The following is a 27,856-nucleotide window of genomic DNA, read 5'->3' as shown; positions in this document are numbered from 1 at the left end:
GTTGGACTTCTAATTCAATATTTTAAAAAAATATATAGTTTATTTCATTACTCCAAACATTGTGCAACGACAAAATACTTTATACTGAGCAAAAGTTCTTAATATTCAACAAAAATGGTGCAAAAAAGCAAAATAAATAAATAAAAACTCATCTGCACTCATGATGAATTTAGCAGTTGGCAGCCCTGGTATGGTGGTTTGTTTAAATGCATGAAGCAGTTTATTGGGAAGAACTTTGAAAAGCTTCCTAAAAGATGTCTCCACTCCAGCGGCATGTCGACACGATGAGTTTATATTTGACTGAAAGGGCTGTTTATGATGAAAATGCCAAACCCCACCTGTAAAAACCAACATGGAGCATTTTCCTCTTCAGTTTTATTGCTTGTGAAATGCTTCTATTGTAATTTTTCTTTTAGCCAAACCGAATCATCTCTTCAGTATGTTGAGAGCATATTATTTTTGTAAGCACAGAGATGTTATTGGGAGGCGGAAGAGGCGGAGAGAGAGGTGGTGTGGGCAAAAACCCGCCTTTGGATTCTCTTGCAAAAACGAGGGCTTGTTCAGTTTCCAATGGCCTTATTTTAGGAGACATTGCTTCACTATTGTAGCACACAACTGAAAGTTTTAACAAATGTATTTTGCTTGGAATATTGTACTGAAGTTATATATGTGTATATGTATAGGGTTTTTTTCTGAATGTATTTCTAAATCCTTACACCAGAATGGAGTGAAAAAGTTTTTGTTGTCATCTTGTTCACTATCTTGTCTCTTTTGAAGACTTTTCCAGGGACTGTAACTGCCCCGACTTTTCCTGTACTGTATCCTGTCTGTCTTACTCTTTGTCTTTTAAATGAACAGCTCTGTTTTGAAACGAGCATGAATTCTGTCAGGCGAAATGCATTATTTTATTTTTTTTGTGTTCGATTTGATTTATTTAAATCGCCATGATGGGTTTCAAGCAGAAATAATTGCTGCCCCCCACCCTCACCCTTGCACCAATTAACTCCTCAATTTATCTATTAAGCCGAGGGAATTGTTATATTTGTACTTTGATCACGAAAATGTTTGCCGCATGGTTACGCTGATGACTTTCTTGTATTTAATCCTATTTGATGGTATGATCGCAGTGATGATGACGAGCTGCAGCGACGAGGGGGATTAGACCCAGTTCGATATCGGAGGCAACTCAAAAGAGATGCGGAAGCGTTGTGAAACAATGCTGCGTCATACAGTAGCATGGACTCAGCCTTACATTCTTCTGAAATACTTCTCCTGGCAATAATCATCGGTCGTAGCCTCCACTCTTGGTTAGGGGGGGGGGGGCGTCTTCTCCTCAACTCTGTGTCAGCTGGACCTCCAACAGTGACATCCATTCAATCAGTAGAAGCAATCTAGTCTCAACAGAGCATGCAAAACATTGTGAATGACTGCTATGTTACGATAGCCTCTCATAAGCAGCACATTTCTTTTTTTTAATTCAAATTTAACTTTGCATTTCTTTTTTTTTGGGGTGGGGGGGGAAAAGCATGCATTTCACTTGTGTGATAGCCAGTGTAGCAGCACGAATGAAGCAGACTTGCTGCTGAGCTGAGAAGTTCATTCTCGTCTGTAAGCGTCCCAGCACAAGTTTCCCTCAGTAGCCATTCTGTCCTTTTAACGCTGTGTTAAGGCCACAGTAGCTCCCCAACTCCCCCCACCGTAAAGACGACCGTCGTCTTATCAAGGCCAGCAAAGCACAATACGACTAATGGTTCAACTTGGAGCGAACTCATGAGGGTCATCAGTGACATTTCCAAGCACAGGTTGTGGGCTGGTGCTTTGAAATGAAATGTTTGGCAGAGAATCAGCGGAAAATCGCAAAAAGGGCCCAGTTAAATTGGATCGCTGGCGTTATAAGATGAGCGGTTGTCTTTTCTGACCCAGCCTTAAGTGTTCACAGAGTTTATGGATAAGCCACGCAGAGCAATGAAAGGATGCAGGCAAAGAATGGCAAAGAAGATTACAAAATAAAACAACAAAAAAAACTGAACAAAAACAAAAAAGGGAGCTGTAATTTTATACCTGTGCTTTGTAAATGTTTTCTATGTGCAGTATTTGATAATGTAAAACTGGTATTTTTGTGGTTTGTACGCTGCAAAATTGATTACTTAAGGTGCACGTAGTTTTGTAAGAAAATAGATCCAACCTGAGGAGGGTGGGAGGAAAAGAAAAAAAGCAAAAACTTATTTCAAATTCAGAAGCCTGTATTTGCATGCCCTTTGACATCTGGACGCAAAGTCAATAAAGTTTATTTGAATCACATGTTTCTCATGTTTGTATCACTGTGTTTTCCATTATTTGGAAAGGTTTTGAAGACTTATTAAACTAAAATGTAGTCAGATTTTTTTCAGTCTGCCCACTGCTGATCACGGCAAAAAATACAGAGGAAAATATTAGTAAAATTAATATTGTGTCCCCAAAGTTTAAAGTATAAATACGCACCATTATATGCCAATTAAGGTGATTAAATCTTTGAGACAGCAGTTCATCATTATATTAAGTTTTTTTTGACTCATTAAAAAGGCCAAAATAGCTGCAGAGCTGCTGTCTGTCCTGCAAACTGCCTGCTGGGATATTGTATTAGCTCAATGTTGGCTTTGTTCCAAAACTCAATTTTTTTAAGAACATACAGCTTCTAGAGCATTTTCAATTGTAATTTTAGTCAAAACAATCATTAAACTGACGCAAACCACAACAATTTAGCAAAATGCACATTATGGGGATGGGCCTGACTGACGGTGACGATTACAAGTAAAAGTAACTTTCTTCTGTTTATTTTTCAGTAACGAAGAAAGTGACTTTTAAGAGAAGCAGGTGTGGATGTGTTTGATGGGGAACTTTTGTTATGTATAGATTTGGTAATTAAAAACACACTATACAGCACATATATTTAAATCAAAACGATATTTATTCAACGTTCTCACGAGGACCAGTATCATGTGTCGCGTACTGTTAAAATTTAACAAAGTTTCATAGACATTAAGATAAAAACAGGTAAAGCATGTGAAAAGAAAACCAAACATACAGAACGTGCCTGTCAAATCTGTTTGAGAAACAATGTACAACATAAAGCGATAAAGAATAATATTAACAATCGTTAAATCGACGAGCACATGAAAAGAGGAACTCCTTTATTTGCTGTATTTCCACAGAACCAGACCAAAACAGAGAGGAAGTCGTTAAAGGGTGAACCAATAGATAGAAACGTTTCTACCGCCTTTCTCTCACTTGGACCAAACACATTTGCTCTTGATATTATAGGTTGAAATCTCCACAGAGAAGCTGGCGGCCTGAACTCCCTCCACATGAGCTGAACCGGAAACAAACACCTGTGAGGAAGAGGAGGTGGGTTTTATGGTAATATGGGGGTCACATGGTGGTTCAGGAGTCCAGGAATGGGGAATTTTCTGTGGGTGCACAAGTTTCCTTCCACAGTATGATGGCTGACTCTAAAATGTGTTCAAGTGTGTTCATTTGTTCATTCCTGCAACTTAATTACAATGGAAAGACTGAGATTATTTACACTAATGACTTCGGGCATTTTTTTTTTCTTCAAAGAATAATTTTTGGAAAACTTCAAGAGAAATCAGGACAAACGGATAGTTTATATTGGAGGATAGTGGGAGGTTGAACTAAAACGATGCGACGTGACACCGTCACACTTTTTGCTTCACAATGTGGTTTGGCCCGAGTGTAAACGTCGCCGAACGACCTGGAAATGGCCTCGGCTTTGTCACAGTTTGCTCCCGAACTCACCGACACGACGAACCCAGCAGATTGTGGATGAACCAAACAATCCACACAGAGATAGAAATAAATAAATAAATAAAAATAAAATAAACAACAGGACTTTGCTGACCACGTAACATTCAAAAGACACACCAGTGTGCACGGCCGGACAGAGTTAAATATCAAAAAATGGACACGCACACTCAAATGTGTGCGTGCGTGCGTGTGTGGAACAAGTTTGGTGTCGTCGTGAACACATTCAGGACACACATTCATTGATTTAATTATTTTTTTCTTTTTTTCTGTCCTTGGTCTGATCGACGTGGAACAGCAGAGAGAGAGAGACATTCAGAGTGACACATTCGGCGAAAACCTTGATAAAACACACAGTACATATACAATCATAACTAGTTAAAACATTCTGTTCATGCAGTTCAGTGGAAGCATCTGAAACACGACTCATCTGTACTTTTAAATTAATTTCGCGTCCCGCCAATTTCTCTCTTATTTACAGACATTCAGTGTTATTTGAGGCCTCTATTTTACAAGGTAGATTTTTTTTAAACTCGAGGTGCGTTTACATGATGACGCGGCATGCAAGTGGCTTCTTTTCTTTAGCACAGTGAATTTTAAGATCAAATCTTAACACACAGTTGGACTGCTGTTGATTTTTCTCCTAATCACTAGTTAAGGGGCCATACAGGAAAGCATATTGGAATACTGTATAGCCGTAATAAAGCTTGCATTGATCTTTGGTTTCCCAAAACCCAGTTTAGGACCTTTTAACACTTATTATTGAGATTACAGATTCTAAAAGAAGACATCTTAGTTAAGGTCTGTTTAGGTAGGCTTTGTTGATGTTCTAAATTGTACATTGATCTAGGAATACACAAAACTTGTAGGGATTTTTTCGAATGTTATATATTGGATATATAGGAAAATTAGGGATTTGTAAAGATTTTCCTTGTAAGACACAGCCAGACAAACTTAGAAATGCCGTTGCTGCTTGCCTGCAGCAGGAAGGAGAGAGAGTAACTTAGCCTAACTTAGCCCTGGATGTAAATATCAAAGAAAATAGTCGCACGTGAGGAATTGCACTTTCAAAAAGCTTCCTCCCTTAAAATTTAAACCCCTTGCATGTTTAAAAGCCGACTGAATAAAGTTGCACTTGCTGCTAAAAAGTCACTACTTCTGTTGCGTAAACACTTGTTAGGAAATATTGTTAATAAGTAGAAAAAATATTCTCAAATGTGGAGTCTTTCTCTTGTTTTTATCAAATAAACACAGGCCATCATTGTCAATGCCCAACTGAAATGATGATTTTGATTACATATGAAAAAAGGAAAAAAAAAAGGGGGGGGGGGTTTCTCCAAAACCAAGCATTCACCTAATGGTTAAGTACACAGAAGCTGGCGTCTGAACCCCGTCGTCTGATGTCGACGTACCAAAATGTCCTGAAGGCAAACATGGAAATCTGCAAAAAACATGGCTATGGATGCAAGAGGAAGCATGGGCAGAGAGGAGAGAGAAAGAGAGGTAGTAGTGGTTTCTCCAACCTTTTTTCTTCCGCACACCTGTCTCCTCCTCCTCCCTTGCTTTAGAAAAATGTTTCATGGAAAGTCTGATCCACAGATTCCTATGCCGGTTTCTCCTCCTCCTCCTCCTCCTCCTCCTCCTCATCGTCATGAGATCACTTCCACACGTGTGCCGTCATGTGCGCTGAACTCTGAGCAGTGGAGCCTCCCGCGTGTTGGCTGCCGTATCCCATCATGCCGTTGGTGTTGTAGATGTTCATGCCTGCCATATGCTGAGTCATCTGTAAGTCAGAAAACTGGATTTAGCGGCGTGCGGGGCAGTTTCTGTGCTGACGTGGTCGGAGGCAGACACACACACACCTGGGCGATGTTCCACTGTAGCTGCTGGGCTTGTTGTGCTCCGTGAGCCTGCTGATGGGGTAACGTCGCCAAACCTCCAACTTGCTGCTGCCCCATCATCCCGCCTTGCTGCTGCTGCTGCCGTTGCTGCTGCACCATCATTCCACCTTGCTGCTGTCCCATCATGCCCTGGGCCACTCCTGTCATGTAGGGTGACGACGCGGCGCCGCCAGGCTGAGCCATGACGGCCTGAGCACCCATTAGGCCGTTCTGCTGTCCCATCATGCAGCTCTGCTGAACCCCAATCATACTGTTTTGCTGAGCCCCCATCATGCCGCCCTGTTGCTGCCCCATCATGGCCATCTGTGACGTCATCATGGCACCTCCCATTCCACCCGCGTGGGCTAAAGAGTGGTACGAGCCGTACGGGTGTGTCGGATAGCCTACTTGGTTCATGTACAAGCCTGATGAGGACACACACACACACACACACACACACACACACACACACACACACACACACACACACACACACACACACACACACACACACACACACACACACACACACACACACACACACACACACACACACACTGACACACTGTTTGACCAAATGATGACAATGTGACATCCTCTATGTAAATATAGTCAGCCTGCATATTCCTCACCATGTGCAGCCATGCTGCTGGCGTGCACTGACGGGGTGGAGGCGTACAGGGAGAGAATAGAGTCCTTGGACAGCTTCTTGACAGCGCCCTCCTCTGCTTTGGCTTTGGGATCCAAGAACAAGCTGAGATTCTCAGGCACCGAGGCAGTCACTCTGCTCTGAGGCATGGAGCCGGAGAGGGGCTGCAGGAGCACACACACAGACCAGACGCCGTCACAAATCAGAAGACGAGGTGACAGAAAGAAGCAATTCAGAACACAAAAAATGGAGAAAGAGCATACAATATGCATATGAGCTCCCGGGGCTTTTGTGGAGGAGGGGGCAGGGAGGGAGCTGAAGAGATCCAGGGCAGGATGTGCCAGAGCTGGATTAGACACCGCTGGGCTCTCATTACTGTCTGGAACACATCCTCCACCATTAGACACTGCAGGGCTTGGAGCCAGGGCATCTAATAGAGGGTCATTGGAAGCACAGTAGTGATAAAGTATTTTCAGTGTAAACAATTCATTTTCAAACCACTTTTTCTAAATAAACCTCAGTTGCTCTAGAATATTATCTTGGATTTTTTCCCCCCTATTTACAAACATTGTTACAAACATCATGAAGCATTTTTAATTGTAGCTCCATGGATTCACATGCACTGATCCAGATACATTATTTATGAAGAGAGATGGTGTTGGGATGTGTGTGAATACCTAGTCCAAGCAGGTCTGTAACGGACTGGGAATCTGTCTTCAGGCTAATGTCTTTTTTCTGTCACAGCAGGGAAAAGTAAATAAAATCACACATTTTGACACACCACTTCTTTCAAATAAGAAATATGATGATATAAATAAATATAATCCAAATAGTCTTTTTTTTTTGCTGGTGGCAAAAGGACTTTTCCTTTTCCAATAGCTTTTCAAGAATTAGCTGAAATCACAAGCAGCTTCTCTCCTTCAGTCCTGAGCTCTGGATGTCTATAAGTTTGCACAACATCATCAGACGAATGTTAAATAATAGAAATAGAAATATTAAAGTGAGGTGGAACTGCACCATAATATCGTACACAATATGATATACTTGCCAGTTTCATTTTCTCAAACACAACGGGCTCCTTGGGAATGTTATCGCAGCTCTTTTCTTTCTGTACAGAGACAACAAATTAATTTATTATGTATGTCGATGTGCTTTGAGGTGATGGGCAAGTAATGGCTCTTTAATTAGCGCACATATTGGCATAAGGGTTAGGGTTCGGGTTAAGGTTAAGCAGCACAATTGATGAATCCATAGAGAAATAATAGATCTATTATTTGTACAGCACAATCAGTAGTTTGTGCAAAATGTCCAAAAGTGCTTTACATGGAGTCTTATGTTGAAGGTAAAGAAAACAAACTAAAACTGTGTGCTAACTACTGTTTTTTTCTTTCCAGCTGATGCACCTAATGAGTACGGACTCACCCTGAGCATCTGGATGTCAATGACCTTATCCATGTACTTCTTCTTATCATACTTGTCCCTGATGAAGGTCTCGGCTGACTGGTCCGTCTCGGGTCGCTGGAAGCACTCAGGTAAAAAAGCCTCGTAGAGACGTTTGGCTTTGGCGTTTCCCATTTCTTGAACGCACTGCGGACACCAAGCACAGAACCAGATGAAGTCACATTGTCCGAGGTTATTCTGTTTTTCTATTCTTGATGACAAAAGAAGAAAAGTGCTCGTACAGAACAGTCTGAATTCTCTTTGCAAAGGTACAAAACTGAAAAAAAACACAAAAAAAAACAAGAATGCTGACTGCAGAAATTGAATCTTACTGTGAAGCATAATGCTGACTGTCGTGCTTATCAGACCAAAACAAGACAAGCTGCATGCTAATGAGAAAGTGGCTATTCACCCACTGTCTTCATACAATGACTAACGTTTGAAATCCCACACTGAGACTGTAATAATCACATTAAAACTTTAACTAAGCATTTTTAAATGGCAACTCTGTGATGCAGTAAAAGAAAAGAAAAAAAAAAATTCAAGCGCAAAAAAGAGCTTGCGTTTAACATTCGTGTCGACATCCAGATGGGAAAATCAGTGCTAGTTTTATGCATTTATTTATTGCAAATATGATGGATACAGACAGCAGCTGCTTAACTCAGCTTTATACCTGAAACCAAGTGGAGTCTGTTAATTTAATTGGTTCAGATTAAAGCAGTTTACCAAATAAATGTGCTGAGCCAATTTGCTACAGAATATAAAAGCTATGAGTGAAACTTATCTTCTTAACCAAGTCTGACCTGCTTTTCTCAACATGGAAAGGGCAAATTAATCCACTTGCTATGCAACAGTTAAGGTTTCTAATAGTATTACACCTGTTATATATATATTTCTCTCTGCAAACAAGAAGGAAAACATAATATTGAATCAGCACTACAAAGTTTAGTTGAATGACAGCCGACCACTACAGAGGTCCATGCCATGGAGCAGGTCCTCGTGACTATGCCTGTTTTGTTCTTGCAAATATATAATATAATACTACCTCCTTATGCTAGAAATGGAAGTGTTTTCAGTTTTTACTGAGCTGATGTGGACATTCATAAGCTCTGACCTGGACTTGCTCCTGAGTCCACTGATCAAGGTTGACAGACTTGACCTTGGATATGTGCACCCCCAGGTTTCGATGGATACCAGCACAGCGGATGCAAATGAAGATGCCCAAATTCCAGGACGCCCATCTTGGACCTCGGAGAGAGGTAAGGAGAGCCATGGAAGAAAGAAAAACACAAGGTAAGTTAGAAGTACAACACACAGGTAGATGGATGAGGAGGCTGAACAATGATGAGAAAACCTCATCGCTGATTAATTTCAGGCCAATTATAGAAAGACGAGACTGAAACCTCAATTATGAGTTGGAAGTCAGGAGGGACCACATCTAATCCCGTGTTATGTGGTGTCCTGACACATAATAGGATCCGATGCGAGTGTTAACCTACATAACTGAGCATAGCTGAGACTGAGAGGAGAGAGGGGGAGTACGAAAGGACACACATCGAGCCTGAATACCTGCAGGGATGATTACTCATTTGGTCATGACTCCGTGTGTGGGAGCGACGTTATCTGAGTGGGCCATTTCGTCCATCTTATTGCTGTATGTTTCTAAATGGACCAGTTTGAGTTTTGTGTAGACCTATTGCATGCGTGTTTAAGCTTTGCGCAACTTGGTAAATCTTCATTCCTATCTGCAGAGCTGCCAAAGTCATCGCCCGAGCAGGAAAACCCTGAGATTAGGGGAAATAAAAACAACACAGACAGGCTATATTTCAGCTGGAATTATGCAACCGCCCCCTTCAGAGAGTAGAGTCAGCTTCAAAGAGAATACTTGTGTTTGTCTCCTCTATCTCTCTTCTCACCCCTCCTCCTTTTACCCTGCCTCCATCTCTTCGTGCTCCACCATCCTCCTCCCTCGCCTGCTCCAGTTGCTGCCTCCAGTCTCCGCCTCTCCACTCATGTCTGCTGCAAGTCTCAGCTTCACCACCACAAGTGGATGCACTGCAGCCCTCACACCACTAGGTGGAAGACCAGTTTATAGTTTGGGATTTTTCTTCTCTGTAAGCCCCTGTGCAGTGTTCAAGAAAAGGCCATTCTATGCAAATGAAAGGGGAAGTTTCATCAGGGGAAACGTGAAACGTCTTCCCCTTTCATGGCGGCTCTGGGCATAGCCTTCTCTTTGTTGCATCCTGACCTGTGCATGCACAAAGAAGGACTTTCTGTCTGCATTATAAAGTGGCGGTCACTGGACTGGTTGTGATGTGTTCATGGGATTCTGATTAACTGAATTCCATTTGAATGCTTCAGTCAATGGACCAAAACAATGTCAAAAAATTTTTTTTTTAAATAAGTGAGCACGTCATCAACACAGGGTCAGCGGGCAGGCTGAGCCCGTCCATCCTGGCCGTCGAGCTGCAGCATTAGCTGTCACGCTGGCTAATAATAGTAGAATTACTCTGCAAAGCCAGCTTAACCGCTGTAAACACTAAACGCTGGCACAGACACAGAAAGAGGGAGCGAGAGAGACTGTTGAATTGTGTGAAAAATCCCTCAACACAGGAATTAGTTTGTCCTTTTTAAGCTATTTCAACCCCCCCCCCCCCACACACACACACACGTTATGGCTGTTATGTCTTATCTACTAAATTCACCACCGCTTCCACCCCTCCTCTTCTTTCTCTCCCATCCATATCACTCTCATGCAGTTCCACTTCTCCTCTTTTTTAACTTTCTCCACCCTTTTTGTCAGGCTATCACCCAAGATACACATGTATTCCCCCCACACCACGACATGTTATATCCCATTTTACTCAACATTGACATGTCTCAAAAGATTTGACGAATTGACACAAAATTAGGGACAGATAGCCACAGTGCTAAGCGGATGAACTATTGTCAATAATTTTAACTGAAATATCTCAACAACCGGTGCATGATTGGAATGACAATACTTCTCTTGACATATAAAGCTGTGAACAAGCAGGTCTTTAAAAAAGTTGTTAGTTCCATATCATCTCTTTACCGCACTTCAGTCGTCAGGTCTTACATTTTTGTACGTTCCTCGAGTAGAATGGGATGCAGAGCTTTCAGCTATCAGTTTCCTCATGTGGAAAAAAGCCATTTGCCATTTAGGAGTAGCTCTGGTCAATTTGCACAACGTTTCAGCTCAGTTGCTTTAGGTTTAAATTGCAGGGGGACTGTCTTTATCGCACTCGTGTTCTCGCTCGTCAAACCTTCAGCAAGTGCTGTCTGATACCAGTTTGCGCCGCACTGTCATTTTTCTCATCGTAACTCGACTCGCAGAAGAAAGCCACCGCGTCTGGTCGAGGCTTCTTCCGTTTTCCTCTCGAGTGTTGCTTTTGCTGATTCACGGCTGATAGTTCTGGCGTTTGTCTGCATATGTCTGGAGACATTTTCTTTGGAAGCGTTCGTAAAGTGCCATCGTGAACGTTCACAGGTTTTCGCTCAGGTGTGCGGATCAGTGAAAGCAGAGAAGTAGTCGGAAGACATCGCTGGAGGTTCGGCCTTTTAGAACCACTCTATACCGCAGCGGGCTCTTTGGTTACAATCAATGCTGCACTTTAGACAGAGAGCTCCATATCAAGCAGCGTGTCTGTCCAGCAACAGTGCACACACCTCCAGGTACTTTGAACAAATATAGCAGGAAGAGAGTAGGAGGAGGAGACATCTAAAAAAAGGAAGGAAAACAAGCATTGCAAATCAGGTGCTCTGTGAAGCAACCGGGTAAACCGAACTACCTCTTTTTTTTTTTTTTTTTACTTTGCAATAAAAAGAACAACACTTTTAGGAAGTGTGATATTAGTGCTCTAATTAATGTGTTTGTGTGCCATTTTGTAGGAGTGAGCAGGAGCAGAAGGTCTGCTGAGTTTAGAGCCAGGAATAGGTACAAACGGGGGTGTTCTATAGACCTGCTCCTATTAATCAAATGTTAGGCGATTGGACTTGGACTAGCTGTTTGTTGGTAAGGATGTGTAAATGAGGGTATAGACACACACATACACACACACTCATGAACACCCTAAGTCTAATCCCCACCTTGAACATCTCATCTCTGCATGTCCATGACTTATTTGTCAAACCAACAGCTGACAGGCACACACACGTGCACGAGCAGGTGCATATGGCTCATTAGCTTATATCCCACAAGGATAAAAGCTGCTCCCAACATGACACTAGTTAATCCCACAGAGCTCCAGTCATCAGAGGGTGCTGCGCCCTCTCTCCTTTTGCCACATCTACACAAACACACAACCCACCCCAAGTGACTCATCGCCGTCCCCTCGCCCCCTCAGCACCCCGACCAGTCGAGAAACCCCGGAGCCACCCAGTGACCCAGTTCAACAGATGGACCTTTATCGATAATTTACTCATGCACATCCACCATCTGCTCTCTGAATGACTGCGAGTCAGCAGGTGACTCTCTGAGGTTGAACAGGGTTGCATATCAAAAGATGAATGGGGCCACCTGTCACTAAGATTCAGATCCTCAGACCATATTTTCAGTCATTTTTATGTCCTGTTGCATTGCATTTTATGTCCCCAACTGGACTTGTGCGGGGGGGAGATATCTATCTACGGTAAATCAAACTAAACACTCTCTAGTTCTGCATGTATATTCATCCTGAAGCCCATCTGCCTACTTTTATTATGTCTCAGAAATGATTGCAGTACATATGAATAATTTTGAGGGAGCAGCCGCTGCAGTCTTTAAGTCTTTGATGTATTTTGTCAGTGTTTTGTTTTTTGTTTTTTCATGCTGGCGACTGAGGCAGCAGATGGATATTTGACCTTATCACTTTTTTCCCCCACAATAAACAGCTGGAGTTCATGCAAGCACTTACACAGTTCATTGGAAACAGACATGACAGGGATCTCAAAGCGCTCCTACTTTCAAATATATCGCCAAAAGTTTGCAAACATACTTTTATACTTTAAGTACTCGCATGTTCTGTGTTTGCAGTATCCAGTCAAAAAATAATGTAATACTAAAAGAATACGAAAGAATGAGGTATACGTTGTATAACTGTGCTAAGAGTTCTTTAGGAGGGACAAATCAGCTTATTTAGCAGCCCACTTAGGAGATTTGTGAAGCTGTGTTGGTATATTAGAGAGGTGTATACACACAATCATGTAATGTGTAACTCTACAGCTGTAACACACTTTCCTTGGTACAGTGAGATGATGAACTGTGGACACAAACAGCCAATCGCCTTCCTGCTCCAATGAAAATCTCTTTCTGGTTGGACAAGATTAAGGGGGGGGGAGGTGTCAGGCTGAGAGCTCAGGGTGGCAGAGGGAGACAGCATGACATGGCCAGGTGAGATCTCCACGGCAACCGAGGCCCAGCATGTGCGTAAACACACAGTACAATGGAGACAATAAAAAAACGGTGTGCGTTTATGCAAACACACACACACACACACACACACACACACACACACACACACACACACACACACACACACACACACACACACACACACACACACACACACACACACACACACACACACACACACACACACACACACACACACACAGTCCCTTGAGACTGAATCCAGAGGTAGAAGTGTTGTTCATATTATGCACCTGCCTCACTTCTTCCCTCCTCCCAGATGTTCATTATTTCCTGGCAGTGGTGAGGATTTCTCCAAGTGTCAATTTGTAAGGAAATACAATTGTCATGGAGAACCCAAGAAGAAAAGGGAGAGTGTTTCCTTGCTGCATTGCCCTTGCTTTTTTAACAGCGTGGTTTTTAATGTGTTTTCACGTTGCTCTCGGTTCCAACGCAACAAGCCACTTCCTCTCCGGTCACCCCGAGGGAGGAAGGCAATACATGCCCAGTGAATCTATGTCAACACAAATGAGATTAGACCAAACCTCATCACGAGCCATATGGCCCAAAACCTGACTTGAGTCAGGGAAAGAGAGAAAAAAACTAATGAGATTGAGTCGTGTGTGAGTGCGTGTGTGTGTGTGTGTGTGTGTGTGTGTGTGTGTGTGTGTGTGTGTGTGTGTGTGTGTGTGTGTGTGTGTGTGTGTGTGTGTGTGTGTGTGTGTGTGTGTGTGTGTGTGTGTGTGTGTGTGTGTGTGTGTGTGTGTGTGTGTGATTGCGCACACGTGTTTGTGGTTTGGAATGTGAGATCACAGGCCGGAGAAAAGGTATGTTGCCTCGATGACAACGTGACTTTCTCCTTTTCCAAGAAGGAACCTTGATCAGAGCATTAACTTATCCATTAGCACTGTATCAAGAGAAGAGCGTGGAAAAGAGAGTGCCCCATCAATCTGCCTGCAACTATACATGACTGCAAGCTTAAATAATGAATGCATGGGAGGCTGTAGTGATATGGATGTGAAAAAGACGGACAATAAATAATAATAAGGGAGGAAAGGTTTTTAAAAGTAAGGCTTTAGCTCCATGTTGCTGCCCCCCCACCCCCCCCCCCCCCCCATGCCTCAACCCTTAATCTCATCAGTCTAATTAGACGAGCCTGTTGCCAATCACAAGCAGTCACGCCATTCAGAAATGTGACATGGGATCATTATGCATGTTTATTAATTTAGTAAATAGATGTGACATGTATCCAGTATATGACACCTTTCTAAACTTTACATAATTGATGTGAATGTTACTAATTTAGCTCTGAAAAGGTCGGGAACATGAAAAATGCAGAAGAGGCGTCTTTTTAGATCTCCCCTGCGCCTCTATTGACTGAAACTAAGTTTTTGAACAGTCACGTCCTCAGAAGAGCCTGATGACAACGTGCTCCCCCCCCTCCAAATCACTTCCCAACAGTCACAAGGATGTTTGCCTGAAGCCGAAGAATCACCTGCATCCTTTCTATTTATATCTCTATCAAAACAACCGTCCCAAAGGCCACATGAGCAGGAACAAAAACCTTGGATTGAAAAAAAACAACTAAACATTCAGTGTGCAGCGCTGGCTTCTTCTCCACTCTCAATATATCGAAATCTTGACCTCAGATGTGATGTTCACAAGGTTGCCTGAGAACATTTCGCAATTTTCTGTACTTGTGTGAGAAGTTTAAATGAGACACTTGCTCTGAGGAAATATTTTTGGGTGTTTTACGAGGAAAGATGACAGAAAATGTCCTTTAAAAATACAGGATGTCTTCAAACATAAATCTGATTGTGAGGAATTATAAGGAAAATGTGTTTGTGGGATGAGCTGATGAGCTGAATTATGCACTGACTGTACTCTGCCTCTTGACTGGTTATGATAAATGTTCTTTTTTGGTGAATCAATGAGTACAGATTCTGCCTGTCGGTAGGATTAGAGGGTTAAACTGTGGTGAGATACAGAGAATGCTGCAATGGCACTGGTGTCACCCACATGCTCAGCTCTGCCGCTCATCCCACAAATGCATGTTCCTTACAATCCCTTACATCTTTTGAAATGTGGAAAGATTAATTCATAAGATTGGTTGTGACAGATGCTGCATCAAATACATTTTTGATCGGCTCAAACTTTTTTTTTTCTGTCAACTATGGCAACACAACAGTGTCATTTTATGTAACAAAAGATTACATAATCAATAAAAGACAAATCGCCATATCTATATAGATACTCTTTTTTTTAAGTAGCAATGTTTGCCGGGTCAATGTCCGCGCCTCAGATCCTCTACCTGGACGTTTGCTTCTTCCTGAACATACCAAACAAACGAGTGATTACATGAGCAACAGGTATAATGTGAACAAACTCATTAGAAGAAATGTGACTGAAGTGTAGCTCATGTAAAACCATATGCATATCTTCACATCTATACTGTACAATACTGTTAGATGCACGGATACTTAACCACAGAAATGCAGTTCTAATGTCGGCAAAGATACAGACTGAAGGACCTGTATGCTATTTAACTGTGAGGAAGTGCATTCAGCACAAACTATGTCTCACTAAAAATAGAAGCTGCTTTCTCATATCATTCATAAGGTCTTCATTCAGGAACACACGGCCGTCCCCTCCATGACAGCTCACTGTGATTAATGTAAATGGATGTTGTTCTCCTGGCCATCTATAGTGCACTGCACTGCTGAATCACTTCTCGGAGAGGGTATGGCGTCACAAGGGCAATTTCATCAACCTCAGCTCAGTCTGTATCAATGAAACAGGAAATCTAGCGTAGACGGAAAACAATATCTCTGAAGGTACCCGATGACCTCCAAATCTGTGCACTGAAAAGCAATCTTCCTGCACAAACGGAAAGCATTTGTGCTTAAAAAAAAAAAAAAAAACGACAAAACCTCCTGACAAACACAGGCAAGATTTATGATCTTACCATCAGCTCAAGTTTTAAACAGTTCAATTGAGTTTGTTTGTGACCAAAACATCAGTGTTTACCCTCCGCTGTGGCAGAACAGGTTCGGCAAACAGCTGATGACACAGTCCAAGGCTTGTATGAGGGGTCAGGAGACCATTGCTGTGCTCAATATGCACAACTGTGTGTGTGTGTGTGTGTGTGTGTGTGTGTGTGTGTGTGTGTGTGTGTGTGTGTGTGTGTGTGTGTGTGTGTGTGTGTGTGTGTGTGTGTGTGTGTGTGTGTGTGTGTGTGTGTGTGTGTGTGTGTGTGTGTGTGTGTGTGTGTGGATGAAAGCAGCATGCATAAAGCGAGACAACTATTAGTTGAAAAGCATCAGCCTTGTTCAATGGTCCTCCAATGCTTTTTATACTCTATTAACACTGCAATGCATTTTAGTTGAGGAATATTTTGTGCACTCAGCCTGCAGTCTGTTCATGGCGCCTCAAAGTCAGCACAGGTATCTTCACATATCTCTCTCTCTCTCTCTCTCTCTGCTGGGTCTGTGCTGTACACACTGGGTATGAAGAGACCATACTGGGAGTCATTATCAGTAATGGTCACGTCTTCTCCCGTAATGATGACATGCATCCTCCTCAGCCAGGTCTGCAGTCCAGGTGAGTCCGGACATCCTCGGAGCTTGGCATGATGTAACTCCATGCTATGTGAGGATGTCTCCTTGCACCATAGTACAGTGTAATAGGTGGATGCTTGATGAATGCAATGCCGCATTTTTGCAGCCTTATGGAAAGAGAGAGACTGGGGGGGGGGGGGGCATTTCCAGGCATGGTCCTGAGGAGAGGGAGAGAAACATGACACCTTACCTTTAGATTCGCAGTCCGCGCAGTATTTGTTCTCCTCCAGCGCCAGAAGAGAGTTGAGGACAGCCTGGTATCTGTCCACGTCTTTCACAGATTTGCCTGTCATCATCGCGCCGGTGTGCGCCACCGCGGGCCGAGCCGGCGACTGTGGTCAGAGGAACCCTCCTCTCTTCCAGCGAGACGAAATGAAAGAGGAGAGGAGAGGCGATGTGTTCCGGTGAGGTCCTCTGCCTTTTCCTCGATGTGTGCAGCAGAGGCTTGTTCCGCCTCTCAGCCAAGCAGCGGGCGGGTTATCCTCGGACGCGCAGACGCTCCGATCAGGACTCGGGTCATGAGGAAAACAACAACAAGTGATGATGCCTCACACATGCAGATTGTGAGTTTTGAGGGAGAGACATCTGTATCCCATCATCACTGACTGGTACTGAATCCCGCAGCTCTCTCTCTCTCTCTCTCTCTCTCTCTCTCTCTCTCTCTCTCTCTCTCTCTCTCTCTCTCTCTCTCTCTCTCTCTCTCTCTCTCTCTCTCTCTCCCTCTCTCTCTCCCTCTCTCTCCCTGTCTCCCTTTTACGCACGCACGCGCAGAAACTCCAATATACACTCCTGAATGGAGATAGTTGTTAATACAACGTATAAATCACCACAGTTAAGAACAAAACATGCATTAAAGCTGCACTTCCATCCCTCCTAAGGCCCAATGTTATCGCAGGCGGGCGGGTCCAGTAAATATTAGCATTAGCCTGTTTCACCGTTTAGCTTTGTATATAATGGTATTTAATATTACTTATTTAATATTTATTCTGTCTTGTTGATATTTATTCTGTGTGTTCTGTTCTGTATGGAGCAAACGTGCAAATAATTACCCTAAGGTGTAAATAAAGTATTTCTATTCTATTCTATTCTAGAACTGTCATTTTTCAAAACATGACAATGCTGCAATTTCTATAATATTATCTCTCAGTTCACCATGTGCTCTACAACTTACAGATCAGTGAGGATTTTATTACATTATTTATATTATTTATATCTTGAAATTATTAATTACTTTATTACTTAACACACATAATCCTAATCAGTAGTTTGATAGTGCGCCCCAGGTGGTCAAACGAATAAATCGCAGTTCATCTCATAATTTCTCACAGTTGGTCAATTTCATTTTGCTGGCCAGATTGGAGTCTCTCGGAAGCTACTTGTGGCCCGCAGAACGTAAGTTTGACACCCAAAAGAAACATGCAGCTTGTTTTAATGTGAATACACATAGTAGGGAAGCATAATGTATATACTGCCATCATGTGGCTAATTGTCAGACTCTTTTTAAAGACACATGGATAATGTTGTACTCTTCCACAGCACAGGGGGCAGTAGCACTTGCAAGGTGTATCAGTACACCACTAAAACAACCAAAGAAAAAAGAACCTGCGTGCATCAAGTTCCCAGAATGCTCTAAAAAATGCGTTCCATTTCCCTCCAAAGTAATGGCAAATAGTATTTATTTTGTTTGTATGCGTGTCTTCACCTTCTAAAAAAGGTCAAATTCCTTCATTATAGCTGCATTTAATTATACTTAACCTTCATAACATGTTTTATTTTTTAATATATCAGCATTATTACGCATTGGTTTCCACAGCGTTGTTTGTTTTATTTTGAAGTCAGGCCGGAAGTTGCTGGCTGAACGCGGCTTGAATGACTGTGAGCTCGTGACAGCACTGGTGGCTACAGAAACAACAGATTAAGCAGAATCAAATAAATAAAGGATTATCATCGAGTCGCTACCTGTGTGCGCCCGAAACATTATCCACAATGTCCAGGCAGTCCAACCGAGCGACTGACAGCAAGAAGATGGTAGGATACCCGCACAGGATTAAGAATAATAATCCAGGCTCGTCCAGTTAGCTCGATGCTAACAGCTAACAGCCAGCTGAATTCAATATTTACTCACTGTTTGGGAGAATTAAACGACTGTCATTCGTCTGTGTTTGTTTGGCATGCCTGAATAGATGTTTAAGTTATTTTGTTGTGCGGTTTAGAACAACATTTAATTCATAATTGAGCATCAGATATTAGCATTGAGAAGAGGAAGTAGAGTGACGAGGAACACGAGCTAAATAAGAGTTAATGTTTCACGTATTTAAAAAAAGTGAAGTGTCTCTATGCGTTCGTGATATGTCCTCCCTAAAACTGCATTACTTCCATACAGGTACATTAAAATGTGTTGCTTTATTTGTGGCTAACTCTTCATAACAAGGTACAACTCTGCTTAGCGACCACATGAAATTATAAACGATATAAGAAAGTACATGCTTTTAGCAACAGAATAATCTTAAATTCAAGTAATGTGCAAAGTCTTTATTAATTATTGAGACAGATAATGCATTCATCTTTTTATATGTATCTCACGTCTTGGATAAATCGAGGTATCCTGATATCTGATTATTATTTATTGACATTGTGAATTTTCTTTCAAGGGAAGTTTATTTAAAAAACACCATTCAGACCAAAAGTTCTTCACAGTCCTTTATTAAATATAGGACATACATTAAAAACAAAAAAGGCGATATAGAATATATAGACAAAGAGAATAGATTAAAGAAAACAGTATTAAGATAAACGTGTATATATATATATATATGTATATATTTAGAGTGTTGATCATTATAAAGATATTGAGAGGCAACTAAGGCGCAGACATAATAAGAGTAAATGTTCTTTTCTTCTCCTTTTCATTTCAATGAGCAAAATGTCATTGTTGCAGCAGCAGGTGGATGGTCATAAGAGTAGAAAAAGAATACAAACAATCAGTATTAAAAGGAATAAGGACAGTAACAATGTTAAGTAAACAAGATAACGATATGTTACATTCTGGTATGATAATGTTGGGAGTAATTAAATAATTTATAAATAGTCTATTTTGCACACAAGAAAACAGTGAAGGACTTTAGAAAGGTTGGAATACTTGCATGAAAATTACAAATGACTAATTTTAACAGAAATTAGAATAAGTGGAATCAGACTCATTAAAGTGAATTGCCGTTTAAGCTTCAGCAATAACGTGAATAAATGTTGGCTATATAAAGTTTACCCCAGATTCCCCGTACCCAAAGTTCTAATTCCGTGTAGCGGTGACATCCAATCTGACGACCAAGTTGTTTTGTTTTTCTGCAGAACTCTGAGCTGTTCACGTTGACGTACGGCGCCCTGGTCACGCAGCTTTGTAAGGACTATGAGAATGATGAGGAAGTCAATAAACAGCTGGACAAGATGTGAGTACTCAGATTTCTTGAAGTACACATGTTCATCCTCTCAACAAACAAACACCTTTAAATTCACATCAAGCTCCCCCTGTACCTACTCTATTTAGTTTTTTGTTTTGTTTTGTTTTTTAGCATTTGTTGTAACTGCTAGATTCAATCTGAATGTTTAATTTGATATATCTCTAAACGACAAACGGCTCAAGTTCACCACATCAAATAAAACACACATTCTTACCTTGTTAGCAATTTAGAATCCCTAAGCAACTTGCAATGCATTTTTGTGGACTGTGGGGAGACGCCTCAGTCCCCAGGAAAACCCTCCAGATGCACAGGGAGAACATGGAGAACACAGCATCTTCTTGCTGTGTGACGGGAGAGCGAGCCACTACATCAGCATGCAGCTCGGCCCCGATTGTAGCAAATACAATACTTCATGCATTATTTATTATCTTGTCCATCTGTAACAAGATGCAGCCTCGCTTGGATAAATCGAGGTATCCTGATATCTGATTATTATTTATTGACAATGTGAATTTTCTTTCAAGGGAAGTTTATTTAAAAAAACACCATCCAGACCAAAAGTTATTCACAGTCCTTTACTAAATATAGGACATACATTAAAAACAAAAAAGGCGATATAGAATATATAGACAAGGAGAATAGATTAAGGAAAACAGTATTAAGATAAATGTGTGTCTATATATATATATACACGGCACCTGTGCCCATGAGCACATAAAAGGAGAAGATGCTTAACTTTGATCCTTTGCTTGTTTAGCACGGGAGCAAATGGATTTTTCAAGCCTCTCAGATGTCTCCCTTCAAGTCACAGCTTCACGCTGCACCGGCACATTCTGGTTTCAGCTCAGATTATCCTGTGAGAACAAGGCGAACAGAAATGTGGCGTGAATCAATGAGATTTTATTCCTCACACTTTTCTATCTGCTCCTATAATAGGTTCAGAGCCCAAATACAGCACTGATAAGAAGAACCTTATATATTTCAGAGAGCCCATCAATACAGACAACATTAACACAGTGCAGCATATTATATATCGATTTAAGGCAAGGTGAGTTTATTTTTATAGCACCGCTCAGACACAAGGTAATTCAATGTGCTTCACATAGGCAAAGAAATACATAAAATTACTATAAAATCATAGAAATAAAACATGACATTAAGAAAATAATAGCACATTTGAAATAATAAATAGAATAAGTAGTTAATAATTGAAAATGAAGCTTGTAATAATGCATTAAGAATGACAAATTAGAATGATTAAAATGTTAGTAATTAGTTAGTTACTGTGAATAATAAAGGTTTCAGCCCTGATTTAAATAAACTGACCATTTGAGCAGACCTGAGGTGTTCAGGAAGTTTGTTCTACAAGTGAAGAGCATATTTAAAATGACTCTTTTTGTTAAGAAATGTAAAAAGATCATTACAGTAATCCAGCCAACTGAAAATGAAAGCATAAAGTTTTCCTGTGTCTTGTTTCGACAGAAAAGCCTTTATTTGAGCTGTTTTTCAGGCAGTTAATAGGGAGTTTTAGTGCAAAACATTAGGGTTGTTATAATGTGACATCAACATGGTGACACAAGACACGTACACTGAGGTTGAGGTGGATAGATAGTATTTTGGGCAGTAGAGGGGGTTTTAGTTCAGGAAGTGGAGCGACGCTTGAACCAAAGCTTCCTTCCTTCTTTAAGTCCGAAGCTGTGGGCAACGTAGACGCTGTCTGGACGGAAGCCACTGGGCGAGCTCCACAGAAAACGATGTGGATATTGCTGTAACCTTTTAGAACATCCCGTGCCTCGAGTTTGGAGTGGGTTTGCTTTGTTTCTGCTGTGCAGCCGCCCCGAGCTTGTCTCCGGGTTCAGTCAGGATGAGGCTCCTCTTTTCCTGGCCTTAGAAGGCAGCGAGTCTGCACTGCCCACTCTGCCAGCTGCCATCCGACCGGTCAGAGACAGACCATGTTAGGACCGGGATGCATCAGTTGGCTTCAGACTCCGCAGTTCGGATGAGCTGCTCTCACCTTCTCATCAGAATTGTTATTATTTTGCCAAGTCTATGAAAAAAAAATGTGGGGGCACTCGGAACGGTCTTTTTACGGTGCACTGACCCTCTCTTTATGAAAGTGAAGGAATGGCCTCATCTCTCTCTCTCTCTCTCTCTCTCTCACACATAGGGGTTATAACATCGGCGTGCGTCTGATCGAGGATTTCTTGGCACGCTCCACCATCGGCAGGTGTCAGGACTTCAGAGAAACGGCCGATGTCATTGCGAAGGTAACTGGACGGTCCGACGCCAGTCAGAGTGTGGACCTGTCCCAGTATGGAGGGAGCAGACAGAGACAGATGAACGAAAACGTAGAGCGAAAAGGAAGTTTAGCAAGCCGAGATGGTTTTGATTCGAGTCGACCAGAAACCTGTGAGGATACACAGTGAAGCGTTTGTCTCCACTTAAGGCCGAGGTTTTCATTCCTTGCTGCTTCTCATGGTGATTTCCTTAACTGGAGTTAAAAATTCAATTCAATTCAACTTGAGAGAAACCCAATACATCACCTCATCGGCACCACAGCTCTAATTTGTTCTCATTTATCAAATCACCACAGTTTTCTTTTTCTCCGATGGCGAATACACAAATCCAGATATAATAGTGCTTCTCCTCCAGATGTATTCAGCCCTTTTACTGCCTTTTAAAGTTTGAATGCTGCTTGTTCAATGTGTCGGGGCATAAATAACCTGTAACTAGAGGACTGCTGTGGAACAAATCAGGTGACCTCTTGCTACATTCTGAGTGGCTATATAAAATATTGACTCTGCCCTCTTAATGGTGAGGAGCAACACGGACCGTGGGTCACTTCATAAAGATTTTATTTGTCAATGACAAATGAGTGATCCTGCCATCCTTCCTGTGCCAAAACGATGAAGAGGAGCAAGCGACAGCATTTATCAGAAAGCAGGTGTGTACGGACAATTTCGACTGACGCTCCAGCGATGTGCACTCATGAACATGAACATTGAGGCTACAGTAAATGTTCACACTTGGCAGGTTTGGTTTGAGCAGACGGAAACCTCTGTCTTCCTATTGATTACATTGCAGTGGATTTTGTGTGTCAGTCCCACATGCTGTTTTAGGTCGGTATAGACTTTACATCGCAGGCAACAGTGACTCTCAAACATGCATCGTGTACATAGTTTTTATCAAGAGCTTTCAGCTGGTGCAAAACATAAACACCACCCTTTGTTAATTGTCCGTTAGCTAGTTCAAGGTGTTCAGGTGACTTGAATAGAATCTTTGTTGAGTTATATGTACAGGTAACAACCCATACTGATAGAAATGAACCCATGCCTTTATTTTGGTAGGTAGTAACTTGTGCTGCAGCCAAGTGAATGCATGTCTTTTCCCTTCTGTGCGCCCTGTGACCATGTTGTGGTCGGCCTTAGGTTGCATTTAAGATGTACCTGGGCGTCACCCCGAGCGTGACCAACTGGAGCCCCGCGGGAGACGAGTTCTCGCTCATTCTGGAGAACAACCCGCTGGTCGACTTTGTGGAGTTGCCAGACAACCACAGCACACTCATCTACTCCAACCTGCTGTGCGGGGTCCTCAGAGGGGCCCTGGAGATGGTAATTGTAGCACTTTACATGCTTGTACTGATTTCAAACCAGCAACCCTCATCTGAAGTTGTAGATTATGCACTTTGAACATGTCGAGGATATGTAAAAGCTCTGCTTCTGGCAACACCAGTTATGATCGAGTTAACATCGTGGTTGCTGTACAATGGGCAATAAGCAAAACAAACAAATGTCGGTGTCGTTTGCATGTGGAAGTGTAACCAATTGTGAATGTGATTCAGGTCCAGATGGCGGTGGATGTGAAGTTTGTTCAGGACACACTCCGAGGGGACAATGTGACAGAAATCCGCATGAAGTTCATTAAGAGGATCGAAGAAAACATTCCGGCTGGAGACGAGTGATTCAAAGGAGATAAAAACAAAAGATGCTTCATTGTCCTGCTGAGGGAGAGAGAGAGAGAGAGAGAGGAAAAACTTTTACGAGGAACACTTTGACATTTGAGGAAGCTTAAAGGATGAAGAATATAAATCTTAACAGCCCGAATGGATGTTTATTTTGCATGTAACCTGCTGTAAAATGCCAATGAGTGGGTGCACTATGAACATCAGAGGCCTGATTATTCACCAGAAACATCTGAAATGGATCACAGCTCCAGTTCAAAAAGCATCTCATAATTTTCAGTTGCTTTCAGGTCACATTGCCTTTTCTGTTTTCGCTCATCCCGTTCGTGGATGGTAGAAATTTGAAGAGGTGGTGCGAGAGGGAAAAAAAAAAACAGTTAAGATGACACTGTCACTTTGAAAATAAGAGTCTGTTTTGCATTGGATCTGTTGAAAACAACACTTGACACTTTCCATGTATGATCGCATTGACCAGTCACGGATCCACCTTTTCTTCCATTGACGTGTACGTCTTGTATCTTGACACGCAGATATGTGTGTTTGTTTGCTGATGTTTTTTTTGTTTTAGTTTTTTTTTGGACATAAAGCAGAAAATCTTAACCATTACTGGTTATTTGCAGTCTGTTTCTTCTTTAAGGACACAAATCAATTCTGTACTGCTCTACTCTCGACTCACCATATTATAACTGCTTTGCTTTGCGTGCATGAGCTGTTCCCTTCCATTGGTTCATTTTCTTCACCCGCGAGTCCGACTTTGCCTCTCTGAGTGACTTTATTAAATAAAGTATTGTTGAAGATGGATGGATACACTCTATAGTAGGGATTAACGTCTTTGGTTGTTGTAAGGACCAAGAACTGTTCGCCAACTGCAACCGAACCCTTCAAACCAAAGGGACAATACATTCAATAACTTTGAAGATAGTATCATTAACTTAAGTCGAATCAATCAAGTGCTATATTTGTTCAAATGTAATGTAATTTAAAAAAAATTTAATAAACGGCTCAGGATGGGACCCACCTGCTGCAGGCCTGGAGGACTGAAACCAGCTCCCACATGTTCTCTGCATTACACTGGCCTCTCTGTTTCAAAGTGCTGCGTGCACGTTATTTCTTTGTGAAGACAAACAATAACAGACCTCGTGCCGCTCGTGTTGCTTCAGGGCCCGTGGAAGTAATCTGCGCGTGTGCGTGCCGGAAGCTCACCAAAGCTTGGCCGAGGCCGTCACACCTGTGAATGGCTTCACGTCACCGCCAAGCAACGAGCACAACTCGTCAGTCGGGCCCTCCTCGCACCTCGTCAATAACCGCGCAACACAGGCGACCATTCACATCAGCCACTCTGCATGCCACGAGAACATTTGGCTCGGTTTTCCGATTCTTCTTTGTTCTTTCAGTTTATTGTCAAACGGAACAATGACCTTACTACCAAACTCACGATTCGCTTAAAGGATGAGATGGTCAGACAGGGATCTCCGTTTTGGTGCAATCTGTCAGACATTGGCTGTTGGAAACATTAAGGCTCTCCACAACCAGTTTTATAGCTGCTATTGCATGAACCCGTGTCTGGTTTTACAGTTTCAATGGACACTTGCAGTTAAGTTCTCCACGTAGCCACCAGAGGTTGCTGTGTGCATTACACTTCTCAGCTGTAGCTTGCAAATGTGCAGCTTCAACTATGTACATTTAGCATTCTTGGCCAAAGATGGATATTGCGGGAGAGATACATTCCCTTATTTGTGGGAGTATTGGCTCAGTGTGCCAGGGAACCCAGTTAAAGTTTCTTTTTCAGATAATCAAAAATGAAAAGACACCAGTGAGAGATGCCAATATGTGGATTCTATCTTTTGTTTGGCTCAAGATTTGAGGGATGATGACAACTTGCAGTCTTTTGTACTTTGGTGAGATGTATTAAGGTTTTGGGTTGTAGTCATTTTGAGCGCCCGGGGCCTCTGCCCGCACCTGTCTGTGGTAGCGTTCAGCTGAAAGGATCAAGTGTGGAAAGTGGAAGCAGCGTGAGGGCAGACAGTGGGCAATAAACTCAGTGGGCCATTAGGCAAGCTCTCAACACATTACATGCTCACATGTGCGCACACGGCAATGTGGATGTTGGACAGAAAGCAGCGCAGGAAACATTTTTTTTTGGTGTGTGTGTGTGTGTGTGTGTGTGTGTGTGTGTGTGTGTGTGTGTGTGTGTGTGTGTGTGTGTGTGTGTGTGTGTGTGTGTGTGTGTGTGTGTGTGTGTGTGTGTGTGTGTGTGTGTGTGTGTGTGCGTGCGTGCAGAAGCTCAATGCAAATGAATTGGCAGGATAGAATCCGTGTACCTGCGGGATGGATGGACAGCTGTGTTTGTGCACTTGTGAGAAGCTGCATCCATCTGCCATATGCTCGCAGGAATTCAACCGAACAAATGCGCGGACACACATTCACAGGTTTGTCACACGGGGGCCAATGTGAGGATGAATTTATAACCCGCCCCCGTGCTCACGACGAGGCGTTAACGCAGACAACAAGGCTCTCATCCAAACATGCAGATAGGCTCCGTGCGCTTCGTTGGTTGTTTTCACAGTTTTTGGCCATTAACAGGTCCGTTTGAAGTAAAAAAAAAAAAATGTTGAGGCGTTTAAGACTTAATAACCACAAGGAACTACTTTTAAGATTCATTAGATTTTTTTCCCTCCTCCTTTCACTCTTTGGTTACATTGTGGTTTGAAAACACTTTTCCCATCATTCATATCAGACAAACTGTTCAATGTCTCCCATTGACAGTCTTTTTTTTAAGCTGTTGTATTTCATTAATATCATTTATTAGAGTTGCATATATTTTTCAGATCACTTTATTAGGAGAGACCTGGAAAACAAGTAGCAAATGTTACAGGCTTGAGACAGCACGCGCTGATCTGCTTTAAGCCAGTTAAACATTTCCATGTGGCCTTTATGGGAAACAAATGGTGAAAGGCACGCTGTGACAGTAAAGCCCAGCACACAGCCTGGTGTTGACCTGTGCTTATTGAATACCGCATCGCTTTCTTCTACCTCCACTCCATCCATTTCCACCCACTGTGTCTCTTAGTTTACACACTTTATTTTTCTTCTCAGTGTTTCAATCTTCTTCTTCTTTTTTGTTTAGTTTTCTGGCACCGGCTTTGCAATATAATTTGCTGAAGGCAAGCAAGCACCCTCTAAATCAAATAGAGGATGTGTGAAAAACAACCTCTTGGGAATTTCCCGCATCTGATGGGAAATGTGCCGTCTATTGTGTGAAGAAGAGGCTGACTAAAGATGCAGTTACCCAGGATTGCCAGAGATTTCCGGAGTGTGTGTTTCGTGTCGGATCTGTGGAAAGAGCAGCGATGACAGCCAGGGTAGGCATGCTCCTAATAGGAAGAGAATGCAACTCTGTACGAAAATGAACGTGAAGAGATTGTCGACTTAACGAAACACCTGAAAAACCAACAGAAGAGTTGTGGTTGTGTAACACGCAGGGCCCGCACTTGTCTGCTAAAGCGCAACCCCCGCCGCTTTGTGTGATTTTAGCGGTCTGAGAGGGAAGTTCCTCCGGGATTTATGTGCATAAACACCCCTGCAAATAAACGTGGCCGTGGTTTTGAGACGCAATTATGAGTTGATTTGGTGTTCGGTC

The 27,856-nt window shown here is 42.2% G+C and overlaps 2 protein-coding genes across 2 annotated transcripts; one reads left to right on the top strand and one right to left on the bottom strand.

Moving 5' to 3' along the window:
- Positions 1 to 5,458: 5,458 nt before the first annotated feature.
- On the bottom strand, positions 5,459 to 17,093 carry smap2 (small ArfGAP2; the record flags this gene model as incomplete). The annotated part of the gene is made up of 9 exons (XM_080516277.1): positions 5,459 to 5,584; positions 5,664 to 6,106; positions 6,314 to 6,494; positions 6,594 to 6,760; positions 7,008 to 7,065; positions 7,379 to 7,438; positions 7,753 to 7,917; positions 8,885 to 9,018; positions 16,988 to 17,093. 9 exons carry the CDS (start codon positions 17,091 to 17,093, stop codon positions 5,459 to 5,461), a joined length of 1,440 nt encoding a protein of 479 aa, XP_080372403.1.
- Positions 17,094 to 18,685: 1,592 nt separating this feature from the next.
- Positions 18,686 to 24,822, top strand: trappc3 (trafficking protein particle complex subunit 3). Its single transcript, XM_080516264.1, has 5 exons — positions 18,686 to 18,825; positions 20,146 to 20,243; positions 22,423 to 22,522; positions 23,684 to 23,866; positions 24,097 to 24,822. Exons 1-5 carry the CDS (start codon positions 18,784 to 18,786, stop codon positions 24,214 to 24,216), a joined length of 543 nt encoding a protein of 180 aa, XP_080372390.1. The 5' UTR covers positions 18,686 to 18,783; the 3' UTR covers positions 24,217 to 24,822.
- The last annotated feature ends 3,034 nt before the right edge of the window (positions 24,823 to 27,856 follow it).

The sequence above is a fragment of the Blennius ocellaris genome, assembly GCF_963422515.1.
Source record: "Blennius ocellaris genome assembly, chromosome: 20".
Lineage (NCBI taxonomy): Eukaryota > Metazoa > Chordata > Actinopteri > Blenniiformes > Blenniidae > Blennius > Blennius ocellaris.
Note: the sequence above shows the minus strand (reverse complement) of the source record. Positions and strands in the feature narration are given on the sequence as shown.

Coding starts and splice junctions, on each gene's coding strand:
- trappc3 (XM_080516264.1), top strand. CDS start 18,784: ATGTCCAGGCAGTCCAACCGAGCGACTGACAGCAAGAAGATG. Junction 18,826..20,145: donor CGACTGACAGCAAGAAGATG/GTAGGATACCCG, acceptor GTTTTTCTGCAG/AACTCTGAGCTGTTCACGTT. Junction 23,867..24,096: donor TCAGAGGGGCCCTGGAGATG/GTAATTGTAGCA, acceptor AATGTGATTCAG/GTCCAGATGGCGGTGGATGT.